Source organism: Manihot esculenta, chromosome 2, assembly GCF_001659605.2.
Source record: "Manihot esculenta cultivar AM560-2 chromosome 2, M.esculenta_v8, whole genome shotgun sequence".
In the NCBI taxonomy this organism is placed as follows: Eukaryota; Viridiplantae; Streptophyta; class Magnoliopsida; order Malpighiales; family Euphorbiaceae; genus Manihot; species Manihot esculenta.
In genome coordinates this window covers 2132803-2158989 of record NC_035162.2, presented here as the reverse complement: position 1 = coordinate 2158989, position 26187 = coordinate 2132803, and the positions used below count along the sequence as shown (strand labels likewise).

At 33.7% G+C, this 26187-nt stretch overlaps 3 protein-coding genes across 18 annotated transcripts; 2 read left to right on the top strand and 1 right to left on the bottom strand.

Moving 5' to 3' along the window:
• Positions 1-118: 118 nt before the first annotated feature.
• LOC110607423 (elicitor-responsive protein 3) lies at positions 119-1951 on the top strand. 3 transcript variants are annotated; one of them, XM_021746527.2, is made up of 5 exons: positions 119-470; positions 764-829; positions 1094-1220; positions 1339-1453; positions 1676-1951. In XM_021746527.2, the coding sequence occupies exons 1-5, from the start codon at positions 404-406 to the stop codon at positions 1748-1750; spliced, it is 450 nt and encodes a 149-aa protein (XP_021602219.1). In that variant the 5' UTR covers positions 119-403; the 3' UTR covers positions 1751-1951. The 3 variants fall into 3 exon arrangements, with proteins under 3 accessions (XP_021602219.1, XP_021602223.1, XP_021602230.1); XM_021746531.2 differs by lacking the exon at positions 119-470 and adding an exon at positions 508-682; XM_021746538.2 differs by lacking the exon at positions 119-470 and adding an exon at positions 508-691.
• Positions 1952-2625: 674 nt separating this feature from the next.
• Positions 2626-14401, bottom strand: LOC110609552. Of its 3 annotated transcripts, none has more exons than XM_021749193.2 (8): positions 14204-14401; positions 11169-11309; positions 10971-11075; positions 8092-8226; positions 7327-7422; positions 6940-7068; positions 5416-5482; positions 2626-5295 (listed from the first exon to the last, which is right to left on the bottom strand). In XM_021749193.2, exons 1-8 carry the CDS (start codon positions 14285-14287, stop codon positions 2894-2896), a joined length of 3159 nt encoding a protein of 1052 aa, XP_021604885.2. In that variant the 5' UTR covers positions 14288-14401; the 3' UTR covers positions 2626-2893. The 3 variants fall into 3 exon arrangements, with proteins under 3 accessions (XP_021604885.2, XP_043809847.1, XP_043809846.1); XM_043953912.1 differs by having other exon boundaries at positions 7327-7416; XM_043953911.1 differs by having other exon boundaries at positions 10971-11072.
• A 206-nt stretch (positions 14402-14607) lies between these two features.
• On the top strand, positions 14608-19204 carry LOC110609553 (general transcription factor IIE subunit 2). Of its 12 annotated transcripts, none has more exons than XM_043953914.1 (6): positions 14716-14733; positions 15006-15087; positions 15512-15783; positions 17238-17369; positions 17511-17627; positions 18660-19204. In XM_043953914.1, the coding sequence occupies exons 3-6, from the start codon at positions 15514-15516 to the stop codon at positions 18996-18998; spliced, it is 858 nt and encodes a 285-aa protein (XP_043809849.1). In that variant the 5' UTR covers positions 14716-14733; positions 15006-15087; positions 15512-15513; the 3' UTR covers positions 18999-19204. The 12 variants fall into 12 exon arrangements, with proteins under 12 accessions (XP_021604887.2, XP_021604888.2, XP_021604897.2 ...); XM_021749201.2 differs by having other exon boundaries at positions 15498-15783; XM_043953915.1 differs by having other exon boundaries at positions 14719-14733; positions 15495-15783.
• Positions 19205-26187: the final 6983 nt, after the last annotated feature.

The following is a 26187-nucleotide window of genomic DNA, read 5'->3' as shown; positions in this document are numbered from 1 at the left end:
TGATAAAAAAAAAAATCATTCGATTTCACAGATTTTACATGATTTGGAAAAAAAAAAGAACTCACAATAAGAAACTGGTCGGAGAGAAGATGAGAGGGAGAAGCAATTGACATGTTATAAATTTCCTTTTGACCGTTGATATGATGAATAAAAAACATTTCTGCCATTTTTTTTAGCTAGTAGGCTATTTCCTTGTCTTGGAAACTTCAAATAAAAATATTTAAACCACAAATTGCCCTATAAATAATAAACATTGTTCTCCTCCTCGTTGATCATTACTCTTCTTTTTTACTTTTATAAGATACCCAAAAGCGAGATCCAATAAAATTCTCATCTTTACCTCAGTTCCTCTAAATTTTAAGGCATTTCTTTGGGATCCATCTCTCTCAATTGTGGTCCAAATATGCCTCACGGAACTCTTGAAGTCCTTCTTGTTGGTGCTAAGGGTCTTGAAAACACCGATTTTCTCAGTAAGTCTATATATATCTCCATCAAGTTCATTTGTTTGTTGATTTTCAAATGATGTGGGTAATGAGATCAGTTGTGTCCACATTTGAGAGATGTTAGTAGATATTTGATCTACCAATTTGTGCGCTGATCTTGATCTATAATTTTGTTCACATTAACGATCTTCCTTCTATCTGAATCAATCGGTGTGGTCTACCAGCGGCATGTTGTTTAGGTGTTTGTGGTATTTTCTTACTCCTCATAATATTGATAATTCTGGATTGGTGTTTGATGAGGTTAAAATTCATATGAGCAGATAACATGGACCCTTATGTCGTCCTCACTTGTCGTAGCCAGGAGCAGAAAAGCAGTGTTGCTTCAGGTAGTTATGTCTCTAATCGCTCTGAATCCCTAGTTACATTTTCTAATATTTACTGATCAGATTAGATTAGAAAAGTTCAAGTAATATGTTAATATTTGCTTTGTTGTTGGCAAAACTATGCCTTTAATATGTATGCTATTAGCTTTGCAAGTGTTGGAGAGTTTTGTACCCAGTGCCGGAGATCATAATCTTCCCCTTAAACATTCTGATGCACAAATAAATTATCTACTATTTGTGCAATATTGACAAAATAAAAACCTACAGGGAAAGGGAGTGAACCAGAATGGAATGAGAATTTCGTATTTACGATAACAGATGGTGTCACAGAACTCACATTGAAAATCTTGGACAGTGATTTTGGTACTGCAGATGATTTTGTTGGAAAAGCAACGTGAGTGCAAGTTCCCTATCTATAATAATAATAATAAAGGATCTTTAAAAATTTTGGTTGAATTTTCTATAGAAAACAACAAATAACATCCGGGATTTGGATTCTGACACATATGCAGCATTCCACTTGAGCCATTGTTTATGGAAGGAAAACTCCCACCAACGGCATACAATGTCATCAAAGATCAAGAGTACAAGGGAGAGATTAGAGTGGGCCTCACCTTCACCCCTCAGGTAATTACTAATCACTATATTTCTACCTTAGCATATGGGAAAGATGAAGTTGAAGATGCTTGAGTTGGCAATTGCTTCGTTCCAGTTAGCAAAGCATGTTAGTCACCTCTTGTTGGTTCATATCCTGTTGGACAAGCATTGGATTGGACAGATAAATCTTGTTTCTTCTAGTTTTTCCAAGCAGTAATGACAATGGGTGTTGTTTCTTGTTCCTCATTCTAGGAAAACTGTAACCATGGTCACGAGGCGGAGGAGGAAAGCTTTGGAGGATGGAAACAGTCTTCAGTAGCTTTCTAATAAGCACCTTGGTTTGGAAACGGCAAGGATTAAACTTTTTGGCCAGTTTGGAAATGGCAAAGTCTCTGATTTAATGTCGAATGTGTTGCGAGGACTTGTTTTCATGATGTAATGTCAATGTGTTTTAAGAATATTTTGGTGTTGATTGACTTGGATTTGCGCTTCGCATAATAATAGTAATCCGTTTCCCATTTGCCCCCATTTGTCCATTTTACAGAATTCAGAGCGAATATGTAACTGCTGCATCAGGGAATAACGCTTCCCTTGTCTCCTCTAGCAAAAAATACTGGTAACTTGAGAATTCTAGCAAAAAGTACCGGAGATAATAATTTTTTCTTCATGTAGGAGTAAAATTTTCCGGCCGTACAGATGGATTAGAATGAAAATTCTCGTATCATTTAGTCTATAATAATAATAAAGAATTGTAAAAATTATTAGAAAAAAAGTTTATGCCAATGAAAATAGGAGGTGGACTTATTATTTTTTTATCAAATTGAAATTATAGGATATATTTCTATTCAAAATTATAATGTATTAATTAGCTTCGAGCGAAATTTATAAGTTTAAAATATAATTTAGTAAATCTGTTTTCAGTGCTTGCCTTTCTGCTATACCGCAAGCAAGAATATGGAACATAGAGAGACAAAAGGCATAGAAGACATCCTCCATTTCGTGAAGTCTCTGCATGCGTGTAAAAAGAATAAACAATACAAGACTACATATAAACTACAACAGGAGTAATCCATAAAGACAACTATTATAAAATGCTTTCAGTAAAATATGAATTAATGAACTATCTGCTATTACACAAGGAGCAGAGAACGTTTGGACCCTTGATGCTTCAAGAAATAAAATAAAATTACAAAAAAAAAAAAAAAAAAAAAAAACTTGATTTTCTATTCATTGATGTGAAAAGGGAAGAAAGTACAACATATCGCATTAGTGAAAACTTTTTGCATGGTGATCCCCCTACATCTGAACGAGCTACCAAAGTTGAAAGACTATTTTACAACAGTTCAAATTGTATTCAATATTAGATTACAAAAGCTAAAATATAACCACAAAGGTTATTGATCGGAAAAGGCTGCATATTATCACAGATAATTTTAATACTTCCAAACTGGTAAAAAAGTTACCTCGACTCTAGGAGTTCACCTTCCCCTGCATTCCCTTATTCTCCTTCAAGTGTGTTGGTTGTTGAGAACCAATGTTACTGCAACTAGGTAAGCTCACACTTCCAGAAGGTAGGAAGGAAGGATTATTCAAGGGTACTCGTGTTTGGGATGCAGCTTGCTTCTCTGGAGCATCAAAGTGCACTGATATATCAGTTTGAAAAAAGCTGGGTAAGCCACAATCAGGAAGTGCCAAACTACCATCTCTCAGGGTCTGAGAAGTGTCAACTGGTTGCTGAAAGTAACCTTCCCTCAGGGTTTGAGAAGTGTCAACTGGTTGCTGAAAGTAACCTTCCCTCAGGGTTTGAGAAGTGTCAACTTGTTGCTGGAAGTAACCTTCTCTCTGGATTTGAGAAGTGTCAACTTGTTGCTGGAAGTAACTCTGAACTGGCAAATTATCATCTACTGGTATCGCACCTGTAAGAGTCTTGAATGCAAATTCAAAGCACGGGTCTGACCAATAATCCCCAAAGGAAAAGTTTGGCTGTAACTCTGGCTTGTTGCCATTCTTCTCAATTTGCAACTTTTGTGAACGCTTTTCAGTTGGAGTGCAGTCGTCAAGGCGCTCTACCCTCTTATTTGAAGGCTCAATTTGAGTTGTAGAATAACGTGCATGTGCTACTTCTGGCCCAGCCTTGAGCTGCTGAGAAGCTCCCGCTACAAAATTGTCTGGAGAACCCAAATCCAGAACAGGTTCAACTCTACTGGATGTTTTTCTAGCTGTTCTTCCTGTCATTTTAAAAGCATGTGCATTGGATATTGAGCTGCCTGTCAGTTCACTTCCAAGCTCTGGAACTTGTTCTGGAGATTGATGAGGCAAAAGAAGGCTTTTACTTTTTTTGTGTCTTCCTGGGTTGATCTGCGTTTTTCCCTTGCTACTATTATCTATTGTTTTCATGAGTGCGTTCCTCTGATCTATGATATCAGCAGCAGGAGTTGAAACCATTTCACTTTTAGCAGTAATCTCAATAGGTATTTCACCTGTAAGAGTCTTGAATGCAAATTCAAGGCAAGGATCTGACCAGAACTCCCCAAATGGAGGGATAAGCTGTGGTTCTGCATTTTCATTATTGGTTTTGTCAGTTTCCTGCACTGGCAATTGGTTCCTGGAAACAGCTGTGTCCTGAAAAGACACTTGGTTCTTGACATCAGTCAAAGCATGATTTGGAAACTCAGTTCCAGATTCAGCACCAAGTTGGCGAGATGCTTTGTCTGAAGTCAAACTCACGGCTAGGATGGCTTCAGTTTTATAAGATCTTTTTGCATTCTGAAGAGCCTGTGCATTGGACCCTGTGTTGGCTTCCACCTCAGGTTCAAGACCTGCAATTCGCTTTGAAGACCGACAGGGCACGTTCAACCCTTTTCTTAGTTTCTTATCACTTGGTTTGCTCAAAGTATTGTGCGTCTTTTCTTGGCCCTTCCGTTTCATCCCACCCCGAAGAGAGTTCTGCTCTTGTTGGACAGTAGTTTCAGAAGTTAAAATAGGTCCACTATCAGCACTAACAATACACTGATTTCGATTGGGAACTCTGGCCTTTGGAAGTACAGATTGGGTTGTATCAGATTTTTGGCTCTTGTTTGATAGCTCTTGAAGTAATGGATTGTTAGCATTTGTGGTAGCCCAAGGCGGAAGCTCTGTTATGGGTTCAGCATTCATTTGGTCAGATCTTTTATCTGTCACAACATCTGAAGTCAAATCCATATGTATAATGGCTTCACCTTTCTGAGCCTTAATAGTTTTTGGAAGAGCTTGCACAATAGACACTAAGTTGACACCTGGCTTGGTTTCAATCACATCACGACAACTAGAAGACTGGTGAGGCAAGTTAAGCCCTTTCTTGTTATTCGATTCACTCAAACTATTCAAAGTTTTTCCTCCATAAATTTCATCCACTTTTATCCCACTCTCAGGAGGGTTCTGCTCTTGCTCTTTCTTATTACCAGCTTCAGGAATTGCTTGAACAATGGAACTTGAGATTCCCATCAGCTCTGGTTCAATTCCAGCTAGTCGCTTCGAAAATCGACGTTGCAAGTGGAGGCTTTTCTGGTTATTGAAGTTGCTCAAACTATTCTGAGTTTTTTGTTTGTAGCTTCCTGTCTCACTGTCAGGCAAGTTCTGCTCTTGCTTGTTATCATATTCAGGAAATAAAAGTCCATGTCTGCCAGCAGGGCTGACGTTTTTGTCTTGATTTCTCTCAGAAACTTCAACATTTCCTTGTGCTAACCAGTTTGCATTAAAGTTTTCCTTGCATTCAGCACCATTACCCTCCACATTATCCCTCGGACTCTCTTGTGAAGGTACATCAACTGTAGTAACCACACAAACTGTAGTTACAGTGGATGAAGTGCTGCCCACATCAGAAGTCCCCTTACCTGCATCAGTAAGTTTGTCCACATCAGTAAAGTGAAGTTTAGGTATGTTTGGCTTGTTTCCCCATGACACAGATCATCATTTGGTTTAAATAATTAGTACCAACTAATAAAATTCTGCACCTGTATAAAGCTGTTGCCCTGTAGCATCATGCTTTAGTTTCTGCCTTTTAGCTTCAGATAATGATGGCTAACACAAGGGCAAAAACACAGAACTGTGAGAAGGGGCCAGTGGGAGATTAATATTACTCAAGACTTGACAAATTTTAGAGGATCAACAGTCAATGTAGGTGCAAGCCCCGTCTGGAATAAATCTCAATACATAATCCCTTTTTAATTTGTCTTTTCTAAAATAACAGCATATGTCTCAAACACGACTAATAGCACAGAGACAAGGGCCGGGTAGCTCAGAAAACAGACAAGACAGAAAAATACAATACGATCCTGAAATGGATACTCTTAAATTTCAAGTCAAGATGTTGCAACTTCCAATTTTGTCATGTGCTGGTAAGTTCCCCCTAAACATCCGGCCGGGGGGGGTGCAGGAGAGAGAGAGAAGAAGGAACAAAAATTCATATATGAGAAAAGATGATGGTGAATTTTTTGCTAAAATGCTGTACAACAACAATACACATTCTGAATAACATTTGCAAAAGCGATACCATATGAAGCATAGTCTTTATGAAGGCTATAAAACAATGCTACAAGTAAAACAATTGTTTAGGGTTCTTTTAATAAGTTGTGATCATGATTTGTACAATGCTCATCCAAATCCTCAGCTATGGGAAGTGCCTGCTTACTTGACTTTTAATGCTTGATACTGCAAGATTAAGTCGTTGACAGTTTCATCCTAGTTAAATGTCTAATCATGACCATTACAATAATACAGGAATATTGAAATAAATCTATCACATATTTGTCAATGTTTATAAAATTCAGCACATGGATATTTCCCGTACAAGTATCTAAGTTCTAAAGAGAAGTTTCACAGTTTTGACCCATGTATGCCAACTCTGGCATCATGTTATTGCTATAATCACTTCTCTTTTCTGGTAAGTTGCAATATGTTCCATACAACAGCATCCCACTGCATCTCATGCTATTTTAAATGAAGTTGATTTTTAAAAAGGTGTAGAAGCTTTCACCTTTTTAAGAGAAAAGTTGCAAGTATGTGATGGGTCAAATATCTGATCCTTCAAAATAAAGATTTAAGTGTAAATTACCAGTGGGACAAATATGAATTCGTACTGTTGCAAGAGCATAAAACACAATGTTTGTTCTATACCTCCTTCAATTTACAAAATCTTTAATTAAGTTGCAAGTGTTTTACTGCAACACAGGTTTCACACAACTTGAATAGCATGAACATAAATTATTTTAATAGCATTGTGAGCTATGTTTTTGGGCTAGCAGATTGGAAAGTAAAGGCTTCAAAATTTTAGATTTTTGTTTAAACTATATTTTGAAGCATATAGTATGCATACTATATGCATTTAATTTCACATAAAAATCCCATAGATCAAACATTTAACTATCAAATTCGTGGCACAACATATATGAATCCCCAAAGAGAATGATGATATCAACAGCAGGGAAACTGCAATATATCACTTAAACTCAGGAATATAAGGTTAGGTTCATATGTACCAAGATTTTTTCATCGATGGGTCCTTTCTTTGGAAAAACTGCACGTCTACTAATTTCTCCAGTTTCTAGATAGCGTTGAACATCCCTTTTGGATCGGAAGACACGTCCAGTTACTGGATCTGTGTAATACTGTGGCAAAAGGGTACTGATCAACATCAATTTATTGTCCCCATTAGGTATGTCAAAATATGTTGTTACCGCAAAAATTTTCAACCGCAAAAAAACATATATAGCAAATAGGTACAGCATAGCAGGTAATGGTACCAGCCTTATCTCTTAAAAAGGAGGATCAAGCACCAGCTGTGGTAGGGAAGATTACCACCCCTCTAAAAATTCATCTGAAAACTAAATAATATTAGACAAACGAGTATTATCAAAAGTTCTTACCGGGTCTTTTCTGACTCCATTTGCATTCCTTGTAATTTTGGTACTCTTGATCCACCCTGTAGGTAAATCCTCCACTGAAGACTTCTCAAACTGAACCTAGATTTTATGCAGAGACTTAGAATTAGAATACTGGAATTTGATCAGACAAATTTCGCAGAATAAAAAGATACTATAACTTTACTATGCAATGAGAAAAAAACATAGAATAATGTTTCTTTGTTTATCTGGAAATGGTATTATCTGCACTTATTTTTCAGATATCTGATCATCTCAAGCTTGAAATGGATTTCAAAAGTCAACTGATAGACTAACATATGTTCACAAAAACATACCAAAAAGAATATCTTGGAAAATTTACATCTCTAAGATTATGATTGATTGTTAAAAACCCCTCAAACTTTTAGAAGTACTACTTTCCTCTTTCTGTACTTCCAGAATAATATGGAATACAACATCCCTATTCTCAAGCATTTGTAGAGTTTCCATTTATAGCACATACCTTTTGTATGTACGATGCCATATGCATCAAATTTTCCTTATATATTGCATTACACAAGTTATGCTAATATCAGGATCTTTAACAAATTCGTTCTTCCTTATTTGCCAAAATAGTGCACATGGTTTCATGCAACCAACAACTAAACCTTTGTATTGATGCATTTCAAGTTATCGGTGCATGCTCAGCAGCAAAGCAAATACCATAACTGCAAAAAAAAAAAGTTTTTGGCATATAACAAAAACAGAATCAGGATATTGCGGACAAACCTTGTTTTCAGGGAGAACACTCATGGGTGTTTCTTGCTGCTCTAATGTGCAACTCTTCTGCTTCATACTTTCCAGATATCGAAGCACCTCTGGCTTGGAATAGAATTTGTGGCCAGTAGAACTATCAACGTAACACTGCACCAGAAAATGCAGTCATACAATCTAATGCCATTTAAAATACCATAAAATTGATTTTGGGAATAAAAGCAATAAAATATTATTATCGACATGAACAATCTTCTGCAAAGATTGCTATTTAATAATCACTGTTATCAGAATTTTATGATTCTCTCTTCGAATCTTACTATTCAAATCAATTTCCCAACAAATCGATTTGAATCTATATGGCGAATCTTAAATGTCACTGAATCGTACGATTCTTAATTCAAATCTTACGATTCTCGATTAGATTCCACATCCTAGGGATTTAAATATATAAGATAAATTGCAAATGCACATGAATTGTAACTAAATTGAAAGAATCAATAGTAAATCAAGTGAATTAATATGAATTGATCGAGTTCGCAACCCGATTCAATCAATTAAATATAAGGGGTTCTTTAGGCTTATATTTTTAAAATTTAAGATCTCATTCAGTAACAAAATTTTTCCTCAACTATTTTCTTCTATCACCCATTTTTCTCCTTCTCTCTTTTTTCTTTTCTTTTTTTTCTTTATAGTTAATTTACTTAACTAATTATAGTTGGCAAGTTATGACAATTTACATTAATAATAGGGAGATTTACTAATTAATCCCTGAGTATTGCCATTAATAACAAATCAGCCCCTGCATTTTAAAAAACTTACTAAAACGTCCCTACATTTTAAATCCATTAATAATGAGATCCTTCTGTCAATTTTCAAACCCATTTGCCGTTAGATTATTAGAAAAAGACTAATGTGCCCTTAGATGTCCGTAATCACTAGAAATATAAACTTTCCATTATTGAGAATCCTTAACTCAGTTCTTCGCTCTTTCTTTTAAGAGCTCTCCAATTCTCAAATTTCAACCAACACACCAGGCTAAAACAGAGCAGATGGTAGAATAAAGAGTGAAGCAAATCACACCCATGGAAGAGGTATTGACAAAGCCTACAGTTCCGAAATGAAGCTAGAGCCTAGACAATCTACAGTATCATACCAACAATGCTTTCTCTATAATCAATATTGTACAGTCGAGTGCAAAGAATGCAAAATTCTCACAATCAGTGACTATTTTGATTTCTTTTTCTTCTGTCTTCCTCATTAAGATATGATTTATCCCTTTTATATTATTTCTTTTTTGGTTTGTTTTCATTCTCAAATTTGATGTGGGTTTTCCGATCTCACTTTTATTGTTTTGTTGAATTTTGATTATCATATTTTGTGATTTGCCATAAATTTTTTTATTGAAATTTTGTTAGTTTATTGATAATCTGGATTACAACATCACACTGTTTGGTGTATGAGTATATACCCAAATAACCCAAACTTGACGATGAAGACTTTGTTTAAATTTCTATAGCTGCTTGTTTTTTATCAATTTCTTTTTTCTTTTAATTGTTGTTACATTATGTGAGTGATAAAGATAAGGATAAAAATATTGGAAGATGAAGAAGAATAAGAAGAGGAATCGAGGAGGATTGGTTGCTTTAAATGAGGGGCTAAGGGTCTCATTTCACATGTGACAGAGTGGAAGAGAGAGGAGTTGGGGTGGGGAGCTGTTGAACAAAATTACTGGGAAAAGAAAGAAGGAGAAGAACAAGAAGAATAAGAAGATGGAGACGTCAATAGAAAGTATGTGGTTGCAATTGAAGGAAGGAAAGAGAAGAAGAATAAGAAGGATGCCCCCGGTGTGGAGTGTTGTAGTAGAACAAGAATATTGAAGGAGGTTGTTTTTTTATCTCTTTAGAGTTAGAGAGAAAATATGATTTAATTGGGAGCGATGAGGGAAAAATTGGATTTTTAAAGTTTTTTCTTTCTTTTTTATTGACAATTTGATGGAAAATGTATCAATGCAGAAATTGACTTGTAAATAGTGACAATACCCAGAGACTAAATTATAAATCTCCCTTAATAATATTAAATCCTTCTATCTTTTTTTACTATTTAATTATTTGATGAAATTTAAATGCGAGTTTTGGCATATATATATAATACTAAGTATTATCTACAATTCCAGAATTTATATAATGACATGTTTTCATAATTTACAACATAAAACTATGAACATAGAAAACACATATTATTCTATTATAAAGAATATTTCTAATTATATAAATGATAATTATATATTTATCAAAACATGTCATCATAAAATATATTTTTTACTTATTTTTAGAACATATATTATTTTTAATTAATTTTTTAGAATTTTTATCGAATCTTACGCCAATCCGATTCTCAATTCTCTATTCATAAAATGAAGATTTCGATTCTCGATTTGAATCTTAATTTGACAACTATGTTAATAACATTTTAGCATTTGATCAAATCGTCTAAAAGAAAAAATAAATTCATATGGAAAGAAGTTCATAAGCGCAAAGCACCCAGAGCATTCTAGGAAAAAAATGATTAAGCGTGCATGTTCAAATTTTATCCAGAAAGGGTTTATATTTTACAATTATAAGGTAAACCAAGTAGCTTTACCGGAAGAAGTTGCAATCATGTGTATAAAAAGATATTTATAAGGAAAATTTTGATGTCTCAAGCACATATCATGTGCATGTAATATGTTAATCATGTTGCTTAAGCCAATTAATGATTGGCAGCCTCCAAGTGACCGTGCCTATTGCATATTAATAAAGATTCATCCAATGACATTAAATGAAAAGACAGAGTGATAAAGAAGTTACTTAAAAATAAATTTAAAATGACTCTTATATGAACATAATTAATACCTTGTATATTTTTCCGCTTGCGTAGCCACTTTGTCTGGTTCTCAACTCCACGATCCAACCGTGAGGTAACCATTCAGGATGTTCATTTGTGTGTTCCATAAACTGCTAATTTTAACATTGACCACATAAGTAGAAATTAAGAGAAATGAAGGAGGCAAAACAATAAATAGGCACAAGGTCTCGTGCCACCATACTGACCATCAGGTTATTATTTGTGGGCCCTCCAATTGAACTCTTAGTTGGTTGAGGCTGGTCAAGTCGAGTACTTTGTGCTTTAATATGGCTTATGAAGTCATCTTTGGAGTAGAATTTTTTACCATTTCCAGTGTTCGTATAATACTACAAAGGCCAAATGTCATGGTTAGACAACCATATTCCAAAATTTTGTTAAGTAAGGTTTTCCCCAGATTTGTGCTCCTCCCCCTTTTGCCATTATCATTTACTCACTTTTTTTTTAAGATAGTTATTCTGTCCATAACATCATTGATCTGAAGGTAACATGGACCAAGTTACTTCATAAATACAGACTGTTAAAATATCTAACTGACAACCTCAAAGGAAAACATAGCAACAGAAGAAACCCATTCATTGTGTTGATTAAACTTTTAATTAACTGTGTCTCTGATATTACTTCATAAATTGCAATTCCCATTGCCTTCTTTAGCAATATTAATAGCTGACTATTTCGGTTGAGAAATATTCAGACCAAGTTTTAGCATTGTCTTCCAACATTACAAATCACCATAACTAAAAAGCATGCAGTTAGCAATGAAATCCAGCATAGTGGCAGTTGATTGTTTTTACATATGCTAATACATTTAATGTGGTGATCTCCAAAATTCATTTAATGAAAATCCTCCGGCAACCTAGCATGCCACAGATATTGAAAACAACTTGCTGGTTAACTTCACAGGGCAAAATAGGCAAGTCTTCGGTTATTTTAATAATAAATATGCTAACAAAGACAAATGAATTGATTAACAAATTATACACCGATCTTCTGTGCTCTTAACAGATTAGATACAGCACTTACTATACCAACAACGTTGTGATATGCTTTTACTCAAACTATAGCTTACCTAAATTCTTCACATTTTTCATCAACCAGCATCATTTAATTTACTTACCACAGGTCCACAACAAATCATCCACTTTTACAATTGTTTCCCAAAATAGTCAAAATTTGCATAAGGGGACTATGTGCTAGTAATCTTGACGTGGGTTCTGCTACAAGGATCTTCTGAACATGCAAGTAAACAGCAAGGTATCCATAATGCCTTTTTAAAGCATTTTACAGATTTGGAATATAAACCAAATTCCAACTGTATTATCAAGATTCTTTGCTCCGTGCAAGTGTTGTTATGACCTTTCATTGTTTTTTAGGGATAGCAATTCGTCTCAACCCTGCTACGAATTCCAATAACCCGACCAATGACAATTTATATTAGTTTTATTTAAAAATTTATTTTATTTTACATATTTAAGCATATAAATATTATGATTTTAATAAAAATATATGTATATGTCTAACATATATTTTTTTAGTAAATAAATTATATTGATAAATTGAAACAAAAAACCCTGACCCATCCTGCTACCATTCCTATCTTTTTGCCAGTTACAGAAAACAATGGAAACCAAACAAGGATATCTTTTTCCTTCTCATATAGGAATTCACTTCAATTGAAATTCTAACCCAAAATCAAACACTTCCTCAAAAATGAGACCTTTCAGATCACATGCAACCTTTTCATAAACATGCACAAAAATCTATATATATACATATATATATATATATATATATATATACACATAATTCCGTGTTATATATATATATATAAATTTGCAATCTTCATTAACAATAAATGGGGCTGAATTTTGCAAAATTTTCATTCCCTACTCTTTGAGAATCAAAGTAAAAATTGAAATAACAAAATAAAATTGAAGTACGAGTCTTTTCATCTATCTATTTGAGGTTATTCAACCCTCTGGAGAAGCCTATCATTTATTATCCAGCCTTTGTACCTCCATCCAAAAAAATTAGAACGGACAAAAGAAATTTGAAGTACCATTTGATTAATCTCTACATTTTTATTTTTGTAAATGATTAAAAATCATATTATTATGAGAATCAAAGTAAAAATTGAAATAACAAAATAAAATTGAAGTACGAGTCTTTTCATCTATCTATTTGAGGTTATTCAACCCTCTGGAGAAGCCTATCATTTATTATCCAGCCTTTGTACCTCCATCCAAAAAAATTAGAACGGACAAAAGAAATTTGAAGTACCATTTGATTAATCTCTACATTTTTATTTTTGTAAATGATTAAAAATCATATTATTATATTATTACGTATTACACGAACAATTTTTAAAGAATTTTATAATTAATAAATAATGTATATTTTAAAAGTGAATAATTTTCTTATATATATTGAGACAGATTGAGGGAAAAATTGGACTGACCTAGACTTATCCCTAAAATATAAAAGAGAAAAAGTGAGAGGCTTCTACTCAAACTGAAGCTAACTTAACAAATCAGGGCACCATAATATTCCATATTTCCCATATGCTTATCATTTATTTAAGCATAATTACATTGCAACAAACGAAGTGAGTTGGTTCAGCAATTTAAACCCTTATATCATGGACAAAGATTTTGTCCTAAATTTTAAAGAACAAGTGTTGAAGTTCATGAACCGAGCAAGATTCTGGTCATCACAGAAGTCAAATACAATGTGATAAAAGATCCTTCTATACACCGATTTAATTTATTTCATAAAACAGGTCATTTGAGAGTGTAATCCAATAACATGAAAAGATATACACTGTCCTAAACAACATCAAATTCATATTATCTACGTGCAAATCCTTTGAAAAATTTAAAACAGCAAACTTGAATTGCATAGCAAACAACATGCAGCTGAATTATCAAGAACATTACTATTACATGAGCTAGACAAAACCCCAGAGTCCATCTAATTGAGTTAAAACATTCTCTTTCTTTATTATTTCAAAGATCAATATACAAAAATAAACTACCATCAGTAGATGATAGTCAGCCATTCAACAACCTCTACCCCGTAAGCTTAAAATTTAAAAATTTATTCGTCCACGCACTTGTATATGCTCTTAAAAACTCAAAAACAACAATCTTCCAGCTAAAAAAAATATATAAAGTAGGGCCATAAAACCCTAAATTAGCTGAAAACACGAGAGTTCTAACTTTACCTTAATTTTGCGACCCGTCTTTAGAACATTAAATTGCACAGTCCATCCGTCGGGAAGCTCCTCCGATGAGTCCTTGGGAACCATTTCCAAAAACCAACGTACCTCCGGCGACCAAAAACTGTATGTATACTTGGTTTCCGACACTGTCTTCTCTCTCTAAGCATGTAATTGTTCTTGCTGAGCGTGAAATGTCAAAGCTCGGGTATAAATAATAATGCGATCTTCAGGCCACGTGTTCATGCTGTATTTACAAAGACTCGAGCTAGTGGGCACAAATTTGTGATTCTAGGTCAAAACGAGGTCGTTCTAAATTGGCAATGGGCTTTCAAAGCTTTCTACCCGAGACGAAGGCCCACAAAATACTCATGGCTTGGGCGGCTGTGTTTGGCTCTATTATTTTACCTTTTATAGCAAGAAATGCAAGAATTTGCGTTTTCCAGCAGAAAGAAAGGCGGAGTGAGAGGGAGGGACATTGGTCTCTCGATACCACCGATCCAATTCCTTGCATATACGTATTCGCGCGTACACATGTATATGGTGCTTCTCTCTATTTTCGGCTGATTTAACATTGAAAATTAGGGTTTTAGGCTTTACTTTCTTGGATCCAATATTTCAACTGGGATATATCAGTTGAGGATAATGTCCTCTATTTTTGTTTGACTTCAATCATCGAGTGTTCTGTTACTTTCAATTTCAATCTTAGCTTTGTCCTTCACCACCTTCCCATCCCCCCATTTCTACCGTCATAATTGTTTTCTTCTCGCCCTTAATCTATTTTTTTTTCCACTGCAATTGGAATTAGAGAAATTATATCATCAGATAGAAACTGCAATTAGGGCGATCAAACCATCAGAAAGGAAAAGATAAAAGTTGCGTTCAAACAGGTTAACATTTTACTTTTTGATCTCTTGATTTTGGTACTATGCTACTGTTTCGAATTTTGGAGACTGTTGTTATGGGGTTCTTCTTCGTTTCATAGAATATTCTTGTTAGTAAGGATAAATCGGATGGAACAAACTTTTTTGGTTCTCCTTTATCGGAAAGGGGGAAAAAGAAATTTTTTGTGTGATTGTATTGGCTGGTTGATCTTTAATCATATCGTTAGTCATATCTATATGGTTGATATTGGAGAAATTAGAAGATAAATTCTATGAGCTCGAATCAACCATTTAATTTTGGATTCTTCAAAGAGGTCCTGGAATTTGTTTTCCTGGTTTTATAAGGTTAATATTGTTTTTTTCCCCCTTTTTGGATGCTATTTAACATGTAATACCACTTTTGAATATTTAAGTAGTCGTTCCTGCGCAGAGATGGCACTGCAAGAAAGATTAGATAGATTCAAGAAGCAACAAGAGAAGTGCCAATCGACCCTCACCAGCATTGCAGCTAAAGCAGGGCCTTCTAAATCTGCTTCATTTCAAAAAACTACACCTGTAGCTGCATCGCCATTAACAAATCCTAGGACTCCAGGTCCACCTGTCAAATTTTCAAATGACACGGAGAGACTACAACACATCAACAGTATTCGTAAAGGCCCTGTTGGAGCTCAGATCAAGCGTGTTATAGACCTGCTGCTAGAGGTTCATTCCTAAGTGCCTGTCCTTAATTTTGTTTTCCAATGTTGCTAAATAAGATTGTAGCTTTTCCATTATGTTCATGATGGGTTGATAGAGAAAAAGATTAGTGCCTCTATAGTTTGCATGGTTTATTTTGCAAGCCTATTGAGTCTTTAAAACATTGTTATTTCCTGTTGCTTCTGCTGCCACTTTTACATTTTTATATGATAGGATACATTATTGGAAAGTATGCAGGCAGCAATTTTTGTTCTACCAATAAGAAGGCCCTCTGACTTCACATATATATTAATCATTGTTTGCAAAAGAAAAGAGTTTCTACAATCAAACACATGTCCTGCATGCGTATTTTAATCTGCTGGCAATTTCACCGTGTGACTTGCTTCTTTTGAGGGGGTGGGGAGTGGGACCAACTATAGATCCAGATAATTCTGGGTTTCACAAAACATTTAATTCTTATTGGATCAGAAATGTGCAGAATTGAATTTCATGGTGTTCCTTGTTTTATGATGGTGGTTGTGCTAAGATTTGGGTAATAGGCTAAGATCAAGATGAGCTTGGTTATAGTATTTTGAAATGTGGCCACCTGTGTGGTATGCAATTTTTGTAATGTTATTGCTGTTGACATAACTAATGGTTTTCTCTATTAATCAATATATGTGTTCTGGGTGTTCTGCTAGGTTGTGCTGACTCTTTGCTGAAGAACGATCAAGGACTTTCTGAAACCACTATGCTGTTTATTGTTAGTTTCCATCAGGGCAATGAGGCATAGGATACAATTGATTATTTACTTTTGCATTATTCAGTTGTGGATATGCAGTTCATGTTGTTCACTTTTATTTTTTAAGTTAATATGTTGTGCCTGTCAACATGAGACTAGGTGCTTGTGAAGATGTTGGTTAGTTGGGAGTGGATGTTTTAGCTAAAGAATGTGAGTGGCATACTGTATTGGTTGTTGTGTTTCACACTTTAATGAGGGTAATAACAAAGTATGCATGTGAACGCAAAATGGGATTTTAGTTGATCTCTTTGCTTGACTAGTTTGTACTCGGTCATGTTCCAGATTTTGGGTGCCTTTTCCTTGCTGGAAGCCTTGTTCTCCTCTCTCCTTCCCTCTCTTATCTTTGAAGCTTCTCTTTCTTGGAACATTGTAGTGGGATCCCAACACCCTCCCTCTCTATCTCTCTTGTCATCTCTACTTCTGTTTGGTGCTTTTGTACTGCTTTGTTGATGTTATGCATGCTTGCTCTGCATTTCTTTCTGGAGTTGTTTTTACTAGTTTTCTTTTCTTCTAATTTATGATTTTCTTGTACTACGCCCGAGATTTTCCTCCTATGTGCATATATCATTTTCTCTCTCTTCTATTTTGTTTGATTGTATGTGTATGAGTGTGAGTGTGTGTGTGCACACGTGTTGTAAGCCATTAACCATCATGATGTATGTTTTTTGCTTGTTTTCAGAAAAGGCTAGCTTTTACACCTGAGCAAATAAATGAAGCATGTTTTGTTGATGTGAACTCCAATAAAGCTGTCTTCGACAGTTTGAGGAACAACCCAAAAGTCTACTATGATGGGAAGCGCTTCTCATACAAGGTGACATAAAAATTATGTGCCTTCAAGTACTTATGGTTAAGCATTTTTGGATCAGTAATCAAGTCTTGTTACTGTTTTAGTTACTACCTTATAATTCCCTTTTCATGGAAGATAATATTTTGGGTTTTTAATTTATTACAGTCCAAGCATGACTTGAAGGACAAGAGTCAGCTAATTGTTTTGATACGAAAATTTCCTGAGGGCATTGCTGTCATTGATCTCAAGGATGCATACCCAACTGTCATGGAGGATTTGCAGGTATATCTAAATATTGGATATCACTTTTCGGTTTTATCTCGTGAATTGTACCATTTGTTCGGTTTTCATGGCTGAATCTTTGAGAGAAAAATGTTCAATATTGCCAAGTAATATCTGAGCAGGTGAATCAATATAATACTGGATGCATAAGAATTCGGCTGGGTGGCCCCCAATACATTTCTGTCATTTGAATGAAGCAACTGAAACCTCTTTAGCTTTTGTTGCCAGCTTTCTTAAAGCGAGTTTACTTGTAGTAAAAATGGTTTCTCTGAATGAAGAGAAAGATTTGCTTTGAGTTCTGATTATCAGAATCATTCTCTTTAATGTTTTAGGTTAGTTTTTGCCTTTTCCTTTGTTTGCCCTTATCTCTCCCTTTCTTTTTAGTTGGTTTTGGTTCTGAAGAAAGTCTTTTCTACTTTAACTTGAATTTTCTCCTTTAGCTATAATTAAGTTGTGTATAATTTCTTTTAATTTCATATATGATATCAATTTTTGTTTAGTATAACATTGAGGTCTCTCTCTCTAAACCAAACAACAGTGACCATCAAGTGAATCAATGTAAAAGAGTACACTTGCCATCGTCTAGAGCAATTACAGTAGTGGATTGATGAAAATCACCCGAGTGCCTTAACATGCTTCAAAATTTTCAGCAGATAAATGATTGTTGTATTCTTCCACTTGTTTTGGTCCATCATACCCATGAGGAGTGGTGACTGGACCTCTTTGATCTGGACTTCTGTTGCACTTATTTCCCCTCCTATGAAGTGCATTTGCCATGAATTACTTGTGATGTCTTTCTTTCTTCTGTTCAATTCTTTTCAGTTTATTATGTACTATTGATGGATGTTTGGTACTTTTTTTTTAAATTATTATTTTTGTACTTTGGAGCAATATCTGTGAATTTTACTTCACAAGTTTCGCAGTGATCAAGTATTAGTAATTACTCTTTTGTGCTCAAACTTTTCTTGTCTTGCCAGTATAATTCTATGTTTTTCTCATTGTGGCTTGAAAAAAAATTCATTATTTTGGTAGGCTCTGAAAGCTGCTGGTCAGATATGGTTGCTATCAAACTTTGATTCACAGGAGGACATTGCATATCCAAATGACCCCAGGGCAGTTATTAAGGTGGATGATGACCTTAAACAGCTCTTTCGGGAGATTGAATTGCCTCGTGATATGCTTGATATTGAGAAGGATTTACAGAAGAATGGCATGAAACCTGCCACAAACACTGCAAAGAGGAGGGCCGCAGCCCAGGTGCAGGGCATTTCCACTAAGCCAAAGATCAAGAAGAAGAAACATGAGATCAGCAAGAGGACTAAGCTAACAAATGCACATCTTCCAGAGCTTTTTCGGAACCTTGGTTCTTAGAACTTTTGATGTATATTGAGTTGTTTAGCTTACCATATGCAGATGATCATTATGGGCTGAGGAATGCAATATTCTTTGGCTTCCAGCAATAGAATTTGTCGAGGTCATAATGATGTGTTCTTGCTCAATCAGCTTTCTACATTTGTTTATGATATTTGTATCAGTGATTTTGGCAGTCATAATTTAAATAGCCAAATTTTATCTAATTTCCTTTGTGTTATATGACAGACTTGCAATCCCTTTGAAACAGAGAAATAGGGAGAGAAAGAGAGAGTAGAATGGGCTGAGAAAAGAAATAGAAAGGGGAGAAGTAACAGAGAGAATTAGAGAAGAGGAAAGAGAAGAAGTAGAGAGGAAGAGTTTGATTGCTAATGATCTTGGAGTTTGATTGCTAATGATTTTGGATACCTTTATCTTTACAAGTTCCTATTTATACTATTTTGGGCACTACAACTGCTTTCTACATTTACAATCGAATGGAAAAACTAATTAAATACTTATTTTATTTCTTACTTATAACATTTTCCATCCCTTGAAATCATTCTTGTCATCAAGAATGAAGAAAATACTCAAAATTGAAATGAATTTCCGTTACTTCTTTTCTCAGACTTGGTCAGAAAGATGCGAAACTTCTTTCCTCAAGAATTGGTCAGAAAGATGTGAAAATTCCACATGGTAGCTTTTGCTGGTCAGTAATCACTTGAATTGAAAACCCCAAATGTTAACTTCTTGCACGTGCTTCAGCTGAAATGACCATAGCACAAATGACCATAAGGCTTGGCTGAAGATGTTAAACTTTTTTTTTTCCTTTTCCTTCTCCAAATTTCCAATGCTTGTTCCTTCAAGATCGCAATAGAATTTGATGTCAAAACCTTCTTCCTTTCTCTTCTTACCATTTCCCATTTATCTTCCATAAGAATGCATACTATCTTGGCAAAAATGTTGCCACACACCTTTTGTAACATCCTTATTTTTCTTTTTTTTAATAACATTTCCAAGAATTTCAGTAGAAAAAAACTTAGTTTTAGAACTGAATTGTGCAAACATTTCAGATTCAACTAATATTGCCCTCATTTCAGACTCTAGTTGTCCATCCTCACTATCTTTATCGTTCTTCTCCTTATTGATCTCACTTACATTAAACATGTCAACAAAAAGTTCTTTCTCCGCCTGCTATTCTTATCGGAAATTTCACATGAGACATTTTGTTCTTCACTAGGCTTTTCAAAAATTTGACTTTCATTGATCAAGACTGCAATCGTTTCCTTTTTTCACTTGAATTGATTGCTCAAACCTTTCCATTTCTGATCTAAATTTTATACTTTCTGAATCACTTTTTCAAATCTTTGTTCCTCCCACTCCTTCTGTTCTTTCAATCTTCTGTCTAGAATTTCTTAAACTTCGTTAAGAAAAATTTGTGCCAAATATTGCACTTCCATGATTCAAGAATTTCAAGAAAACAAAGAAAATTAAGAAAAAGTAATCTGATTTTCAGGAAGCAAAATCATAATTTAAGGGAGAAATTTTCTAGAAAAATCAATGAAGCGAGAAGAAGAATTCCAAGAAAGGGAGAACACGAAAAGAATGTGAATAAAGGAAGGAACGAAAATTTCAAGAATTTCAAGAAACAAGTTCTTGAAATGCTGGAAGTGAGGAATTAAAGAAAGAAAAGAAAGGAAACCAGAAAACAATAGAACAAGAAGAATTTTTCTTTTTGGTTCAAGAATTTAAGAAAGAAAGGGGTTCCAGAGGAAAGAAAGAAGTGCAGAAATAAGGTTTTGCCAATAAAAAGAAGAAACAGAGCAAGAACAGAAGGAAGGAAATTCTGGAAAGGAAAGAAGGAAAGAATAGAGGAAAAAGAAGAAGAAAGATTTTGTCAAGAAGAAAGAAGAGGGAAGAAGAACGGGAAAGAAAGAAATTTTAGGAAAAATACAGAAGAATTAGAGGGAAGAAAGCAGAATAGAAGAGAAGAAGAAGAAAGACAGCAGGAAGTTAATAGAGAAATAGGGAGAGAAAGAGAGAGTAGAATGGGCTGAGAAAAGAAATAAGAAGGGGGAGAAGTAATAGAGAGAATTAGAGAAGAGGAAAGAGAAGAAGTAGAGAGAAAGAGTTTATCTTTGATTGCTAATGATCTTGGATATTTTTATTTTTACAAGTTCTTAAGTTCCTATTTATACTATACCCCAGCTACTTTCTACCGTCGCAACTGAATGTAAAGACTAATTCAAAACTTCTTTATTCCTTACTCATAACACTTCGATATTGGACTCTGCGTATCATAATGGAGGATAATTTGTAAAGTTGCTTCTTTTGCTGTGATTCATTCGGCAAATTGTATGATAATTTTGCAGGAGTATGCACGAGGCATGGCCTCAGTTATCTGTATTCAGAAAGTTTCACCCGAGACAGAAATAGAATGTGAAGTTTGTTCCCGTGATTCGTAATCTTCTTTTCTTAGAAAGTCCAAGCTTAGATTACCTCTATAGTCATTGGACGCAACTTAGTTTTGATAGTTCTGAATCAAGCGTAATTGAACATAGCATCTCTCTCACAGGTAAATAAAGAGAACAAAAATGTGAAGATCCATAGTTAATTCTGCGTTTCTTAATAAAACAAGAAGCTTGTCTTCAGCGTCTTTCCCACAAATTCTTGCGAGAAAGTCAAGCTAATCTCTTTATAAATCAAACCATCTGAAAGAAAAGAGGTGTACCATACGATAAGCTATCCTTTCTTCTTCCTTCCACTCTTCCAGCTCCAGGGACCCATTGGATGATCATTCCAATCTGTCTACCTACGTGGCGCATAAGATATGACTATATGGCCCATGCCCCACCTTACATTCTACCTCTTGCTCGCCTATTTGCTTGTTGCTACCTTAAGCCTTCCATTATCTTACCTAAACACAGAAGAGCATTAACTTGTGTATGGACGGCAGCTGCACATTTGCAATAAAACCCTTCACATTCCAGTTTGTTTTTTTAATCATGGAAGTTACATCTTTGAATTCTTACAAATACATAGTCTGACTTGGAGGAAAAAACAATTAGCAAGCATACACTGATACCCATGAAACTAAAATATTTTATTTTGTTCTCTTTCTTTTCTTTCAGCTTCTGGGTGCACAGTATAGCATGCCAAGCTTTTGCCCCACCTTCAAGCCTACTGCAACAAATATAATAACTCCAAGCTCAATAAGCCAATTGTTGATGTATTAGATTTGACTTCTTTTGCAAGCCACTGTAATACTTGCCAATTTTAATTACATTAGTCGGTGTATGAGGCCAATTTAATAATCTGCTGTCCTTAAATTTGATTTTTTTATTATTAAGCATGAATTCCCTGTTCACAAACTTTGACCTTTCTCATTTTTCACAATCTGGTTGTCAATCACTGATAGAAACAGAACATGCAACAGTGCAACTCTTTGGCTAACGTATAATCTGCAGCTCTACCAGGAAAAACAAAAGGAATAAGTCAATTCAGGGAAATTATATAGCTGAAAATTCTTGCAAGATATTTTTGCATGATTCTGTAATTTCTTAAATTCATCAAAACACTAACAAAATTTTCTTTCTGGTCTAACTGTATCAATTATACATCCAAAAAAAAAAAGAGAACTGTATAGGACTGAACATATATATAAAATTTGGCAGGAAAGTAATCTGTATTCTCAAAGCTGATCAGTTGTGAAGTGGGTTTGGCCCTCCTGGAACTCTTTTATAAGAAACTCCATAAACTGAGCTGATCTTCTCTTTGCCGGATCCTTGAGGAGCTTTTGCAGGAAAGTGCCAAGAAAACGGAAAGAATACAGGTTTGGCTGTTTGCTCTGACGTTTGATCACCTTTATTTATGTGGAGGTGGCGGCAACTTGAGACCTGGCTAAGAGCAAGTATGATCAACAAGACCAGAAATGCGAGTCTTGGAGTTGGGATTGGAATCCTCATGATTCTTGATTATGAGAAACTGCAGCAGAAGAGAAGAGAAGAGAAGAGATTGTGATAGACACTAAGAAAGAAGCAAAAGCTAGTAATTGAATTGAAGTTTGCAATAAAGGCAGGGGTATGTGTTGTGTTCTATTATATATAGATGAAGCAACCTGTGTGGTGAGCGAGCAAAGAGCCAAAACTCCCAATTAATAATCCAGTTAAAATTACAGAAATGCCCTTTTTATTTCGACATAATTTCCATCTTATCACTAAGCTTTCGATTTATTATTTGTGAGATAGATTATTTTTCTTTAATAGAAAAATAAATATGGAAGAATATTTTTGTAGAATAAATATATTATTTGTGAAGAGTTTAGAGCATCATCTACAGACACGTGCAAGACCACCAAGTGGCTCACACGTATTCAAACACAAGAGCTTCATCACATGCTCTTGCTTTCATCTTCTCCATACAAATAATATCTGACTTAACATGGCTACCACATAATTAGGATCTTCCACGCAGGGTGGGGTTGGTCTAATATTCACTAATTTTAATATTTCCAACCAATTAATACGAATTATTCAAAATGATGGGTAAGAGGAAATCTTTGCAAGATGCAAATAGAGTTTTTTCAATTCTTGTATGGATTTGGAGATAGGCGAATGAGGAAGAAATCTCATGTCTTTCTTACAAGCAAATCATTAGCTTTGCAATTTTCTTGCCTACAGAATCCAATTTTTTTGTCCTTTGAAAGCAGCTTCATTAAGGTATAATCAACCAATTCAAAGAAATAAGTTATAGTCAATGTTTTGATGATTTAAAATTTGTAAAGAGCTCATCAATGTCAACATCCAAGAATGTGTGATGTTTGACTAATATATTCATTTTGCTGATGTGGATTCCAATCACAGGTTGTGACAAATTCTCAAGTTAAGTGTAGACTTGTAGGCAGTTGGTGTCTACAAGTAACCCTGTTGAATAACTTACAGAATCCCTAGAAAAATTTCACAATTCTTCTTCACAAACAGGTTTGAGGAGCTTGCTTCAAAAGCTTGGACACTGGAAAATCTACATCTAAATTAGCATTGCCACAGTGAGCTTCAGCATCCTGGAGTTCCAGTTTTTCAATCTATACATGGTTCCTGCTTAGATCACCGGACGTTAAAAATCAACCCCCACAAGACAAAGAAAAGGTTTACTCAAACATGGGGTCACCGTTGCAGCTGCAGCATGGTTATTGAGAGTTTCGTTTAGCTCTTCTCTCTTCTATGGTAATATCATTGTAATAGAAGTTCAAAGTTGTCAGCCTGGACAAATTAGGAAAAAAAAACAGAAAGAGAAAAAGAAACCGTAATATTTGACATGGAATCCAAACATGTTTCGATAGCAAAGGTTTCATTACCAAAGATCTTATCCTAGGGAATATAAGAAAATAAGATTGATGTCCTCAGGGAAATTTAGAATAAGTAGTCCACAAACATCTATAAAGCTTTATGTACAAGTGTTAGTAATATGTTTTTACAGCCAAACTGTTAGTTATAGTTACATATTATTGTTTATGTATTTTTAAGTATTTAAACATATTATAAATACTATTATTTATTTTAGTATTAATTTAATTAAATTTTGAATAAAAATAAAGCCTATGAGACTATATTATCTGCAAAGGAAATGTGGTTATAATTGTAAGATTTTAATGTTTTCAAATATTTCTGATCGATATTCTTATCATGATTGAACAATAATTAGAGTTATTGAGACTAAGGTATATTATATTATTATTTTTAGAGAAAGTAACCGATCTTATACGTTAAAATATGGAAGATATTTAAAATAAATATGTAAATAATTATTTTATAAATAAGTACACTAAACTAAATTGATATGTTTAAGAAATTTATATGAAAAATAACATGTCTTTATAACTTATTCAAGTAACGGTTGTATAAGTGATACTTTGACTTAAAATCAATAAATAATTTTATACAGAACTTTTACATTTTAATTTATTTTACATATTACTTGAATATATTAGAAACTGTATGAATATATTTATATGATTGAAATAGGATCATCACTCTAGGTTAAATTAAAAAATATTATATTTGTTCTCTATTAGTATTGATCATAAAAATCTTGCATAAGGTAGAATGAAATTAATAGATGAGATTTAAAATTTCATTTAATAGGTCAATGGCTAATAAATGAAAATTAATATAATTTAATATTGCAAACATATTTAGATAGTCTTGATATGTTGTTAGTTAATATTTTTTACCTTCAAATTAATTAATTAATTAATTATTTTTATTGCAAACATATTTGAAATCTAATAAATTATCTACATAAAAAATTATATGAGAAAATAAAATGAGAAGTTAAATCAAATAAAACTTAATTGCATATTGAAATAAAATTATAATTTAAAAGAATTATAATTTTAGTTTAATTAATTAAGCAGTGATTTAATTAAAATTATTTAAAATTTATATAACTTGTTTATTAAAATTCTAAATTATAGTTATAATTTATTTATTTAATTAATTAAATAAATATTATTACAATGTAAAATGATATTATGAGAATTTGTATGAGTCCTATAAGAATCTTTTGAGAATCTCCAAAATTTATAAAAAAATTAAAGAGATTACACTCAAAATCTCTTATTTTTCTCGTGGGATCTTTACAAGAAATTTAAAATTTTAAAATTTTCTTTACAAGAATTTTAAAATTTTAAAATTTTTTTATTATAATTCTGTCAAAATATCATTAGAGTCTAAATATTTAAAATTTTCTTTACAAGAATTTAAAATTTTAAAATTTTTTTCATTATAATTCTTTATAAATATCATTCGAGACTGAATATTTAAAGAGACTGAATATTTGAACGATTTATAATTTGAAACAAACCCAATTAGTTAACTATCATATATTTTGCTGTAAAAAAAAATAAAAAAATATTTATTTTTTCTTTAAATATTATTACTTCATAAAATTTTTATTTTCCTATTTCTTCCGCATCCCAACAACAGAATGCAAACAGTAAAACTTACGCAAGTAGAATAGCTGTTGTAACATAATTTAAGATAAAAAAAGTAATGGCAGTAATAATTGCAGGAGCAGTGTTTGGTTGTCAAGGAAGTGAAAAATGAAAGAAGAGGAAGAGAAAGAAAAGCAGTAGTTAAGAAAGATAATCAAGGAAATTTTCTGAGACATTCTCAATTAAAATTCACAACTGATTTCAATAGCTAGTTTCTTT

Excerpts from the sequence above, each read along its gene's own strand:
- LOC110609553 (XM_021749196.2), top strand. The coding sequence starts at position 14,621 with ATGCAAGAATTTGCGTTTTCCAGCAGAAAGAAAGGCGGAGTGAGAGGG. Across the intron at positions 14,734-15,494 it reads ACGTATTCGCGCGTACACAT|TAGTCGTTCCTGCGCAGAGA; the intron begins GTATATGGTGCT and ends TGAATATTTAAG. Across the intron at positions 17,628-18,659 it reads CTGTCATGGAGGATTTGCAG|GCTCTGAAAGCTGCTGGTCA; the intron begins GTATATCTAAAT and ends TTATTTTGGTAG.
- LOC110607423 (XM_021746527.2), top strand. The coding sequence starts at position 404 with ATGCCTCACGGAACTCTTGAAGTCCTTCTTGTTGGTGCTAAGGGTCTT. Across the intron at positions 1,221-1,338 it reads GATTTTGTTGGAAAAGCAAC|CATTCCACTTGAGCCATTGT; the intron begins GTGAGTGCAAGT and ends ACACATATGCAG. Across the intron at positions 1,454-1,675 it reads GCCTCACCTTCACCCCTCAG|GAAAACTGTAACCATGGTCA; the intron begins GTAATTACTAAT and ends TCCTCATTCTAG.
- LOC110609552 (XM_021749193.2), bottom strand. The coding sequence starts at position 14,287 with ATGGTTCCCAAGGACTCATCGGAGGAGCTTCCCGACGGATGGACTGTG. Across the intron at positions 11,310-14,203 it reads AGACGGGTCGCAAAATTAAG|TATTATACGAACACTGGAAA; the intron begins GTAAAGTTAGAA and ends TGGCCTTTGTAG. Across the intron at positions 8,227-10,970 it reads CAAGCGGAAAAATATACAAG|TGTTACGTTGATAGTTCTAC; the intron begins GTATTAATTATG and ends TTTCTGGTGCAG.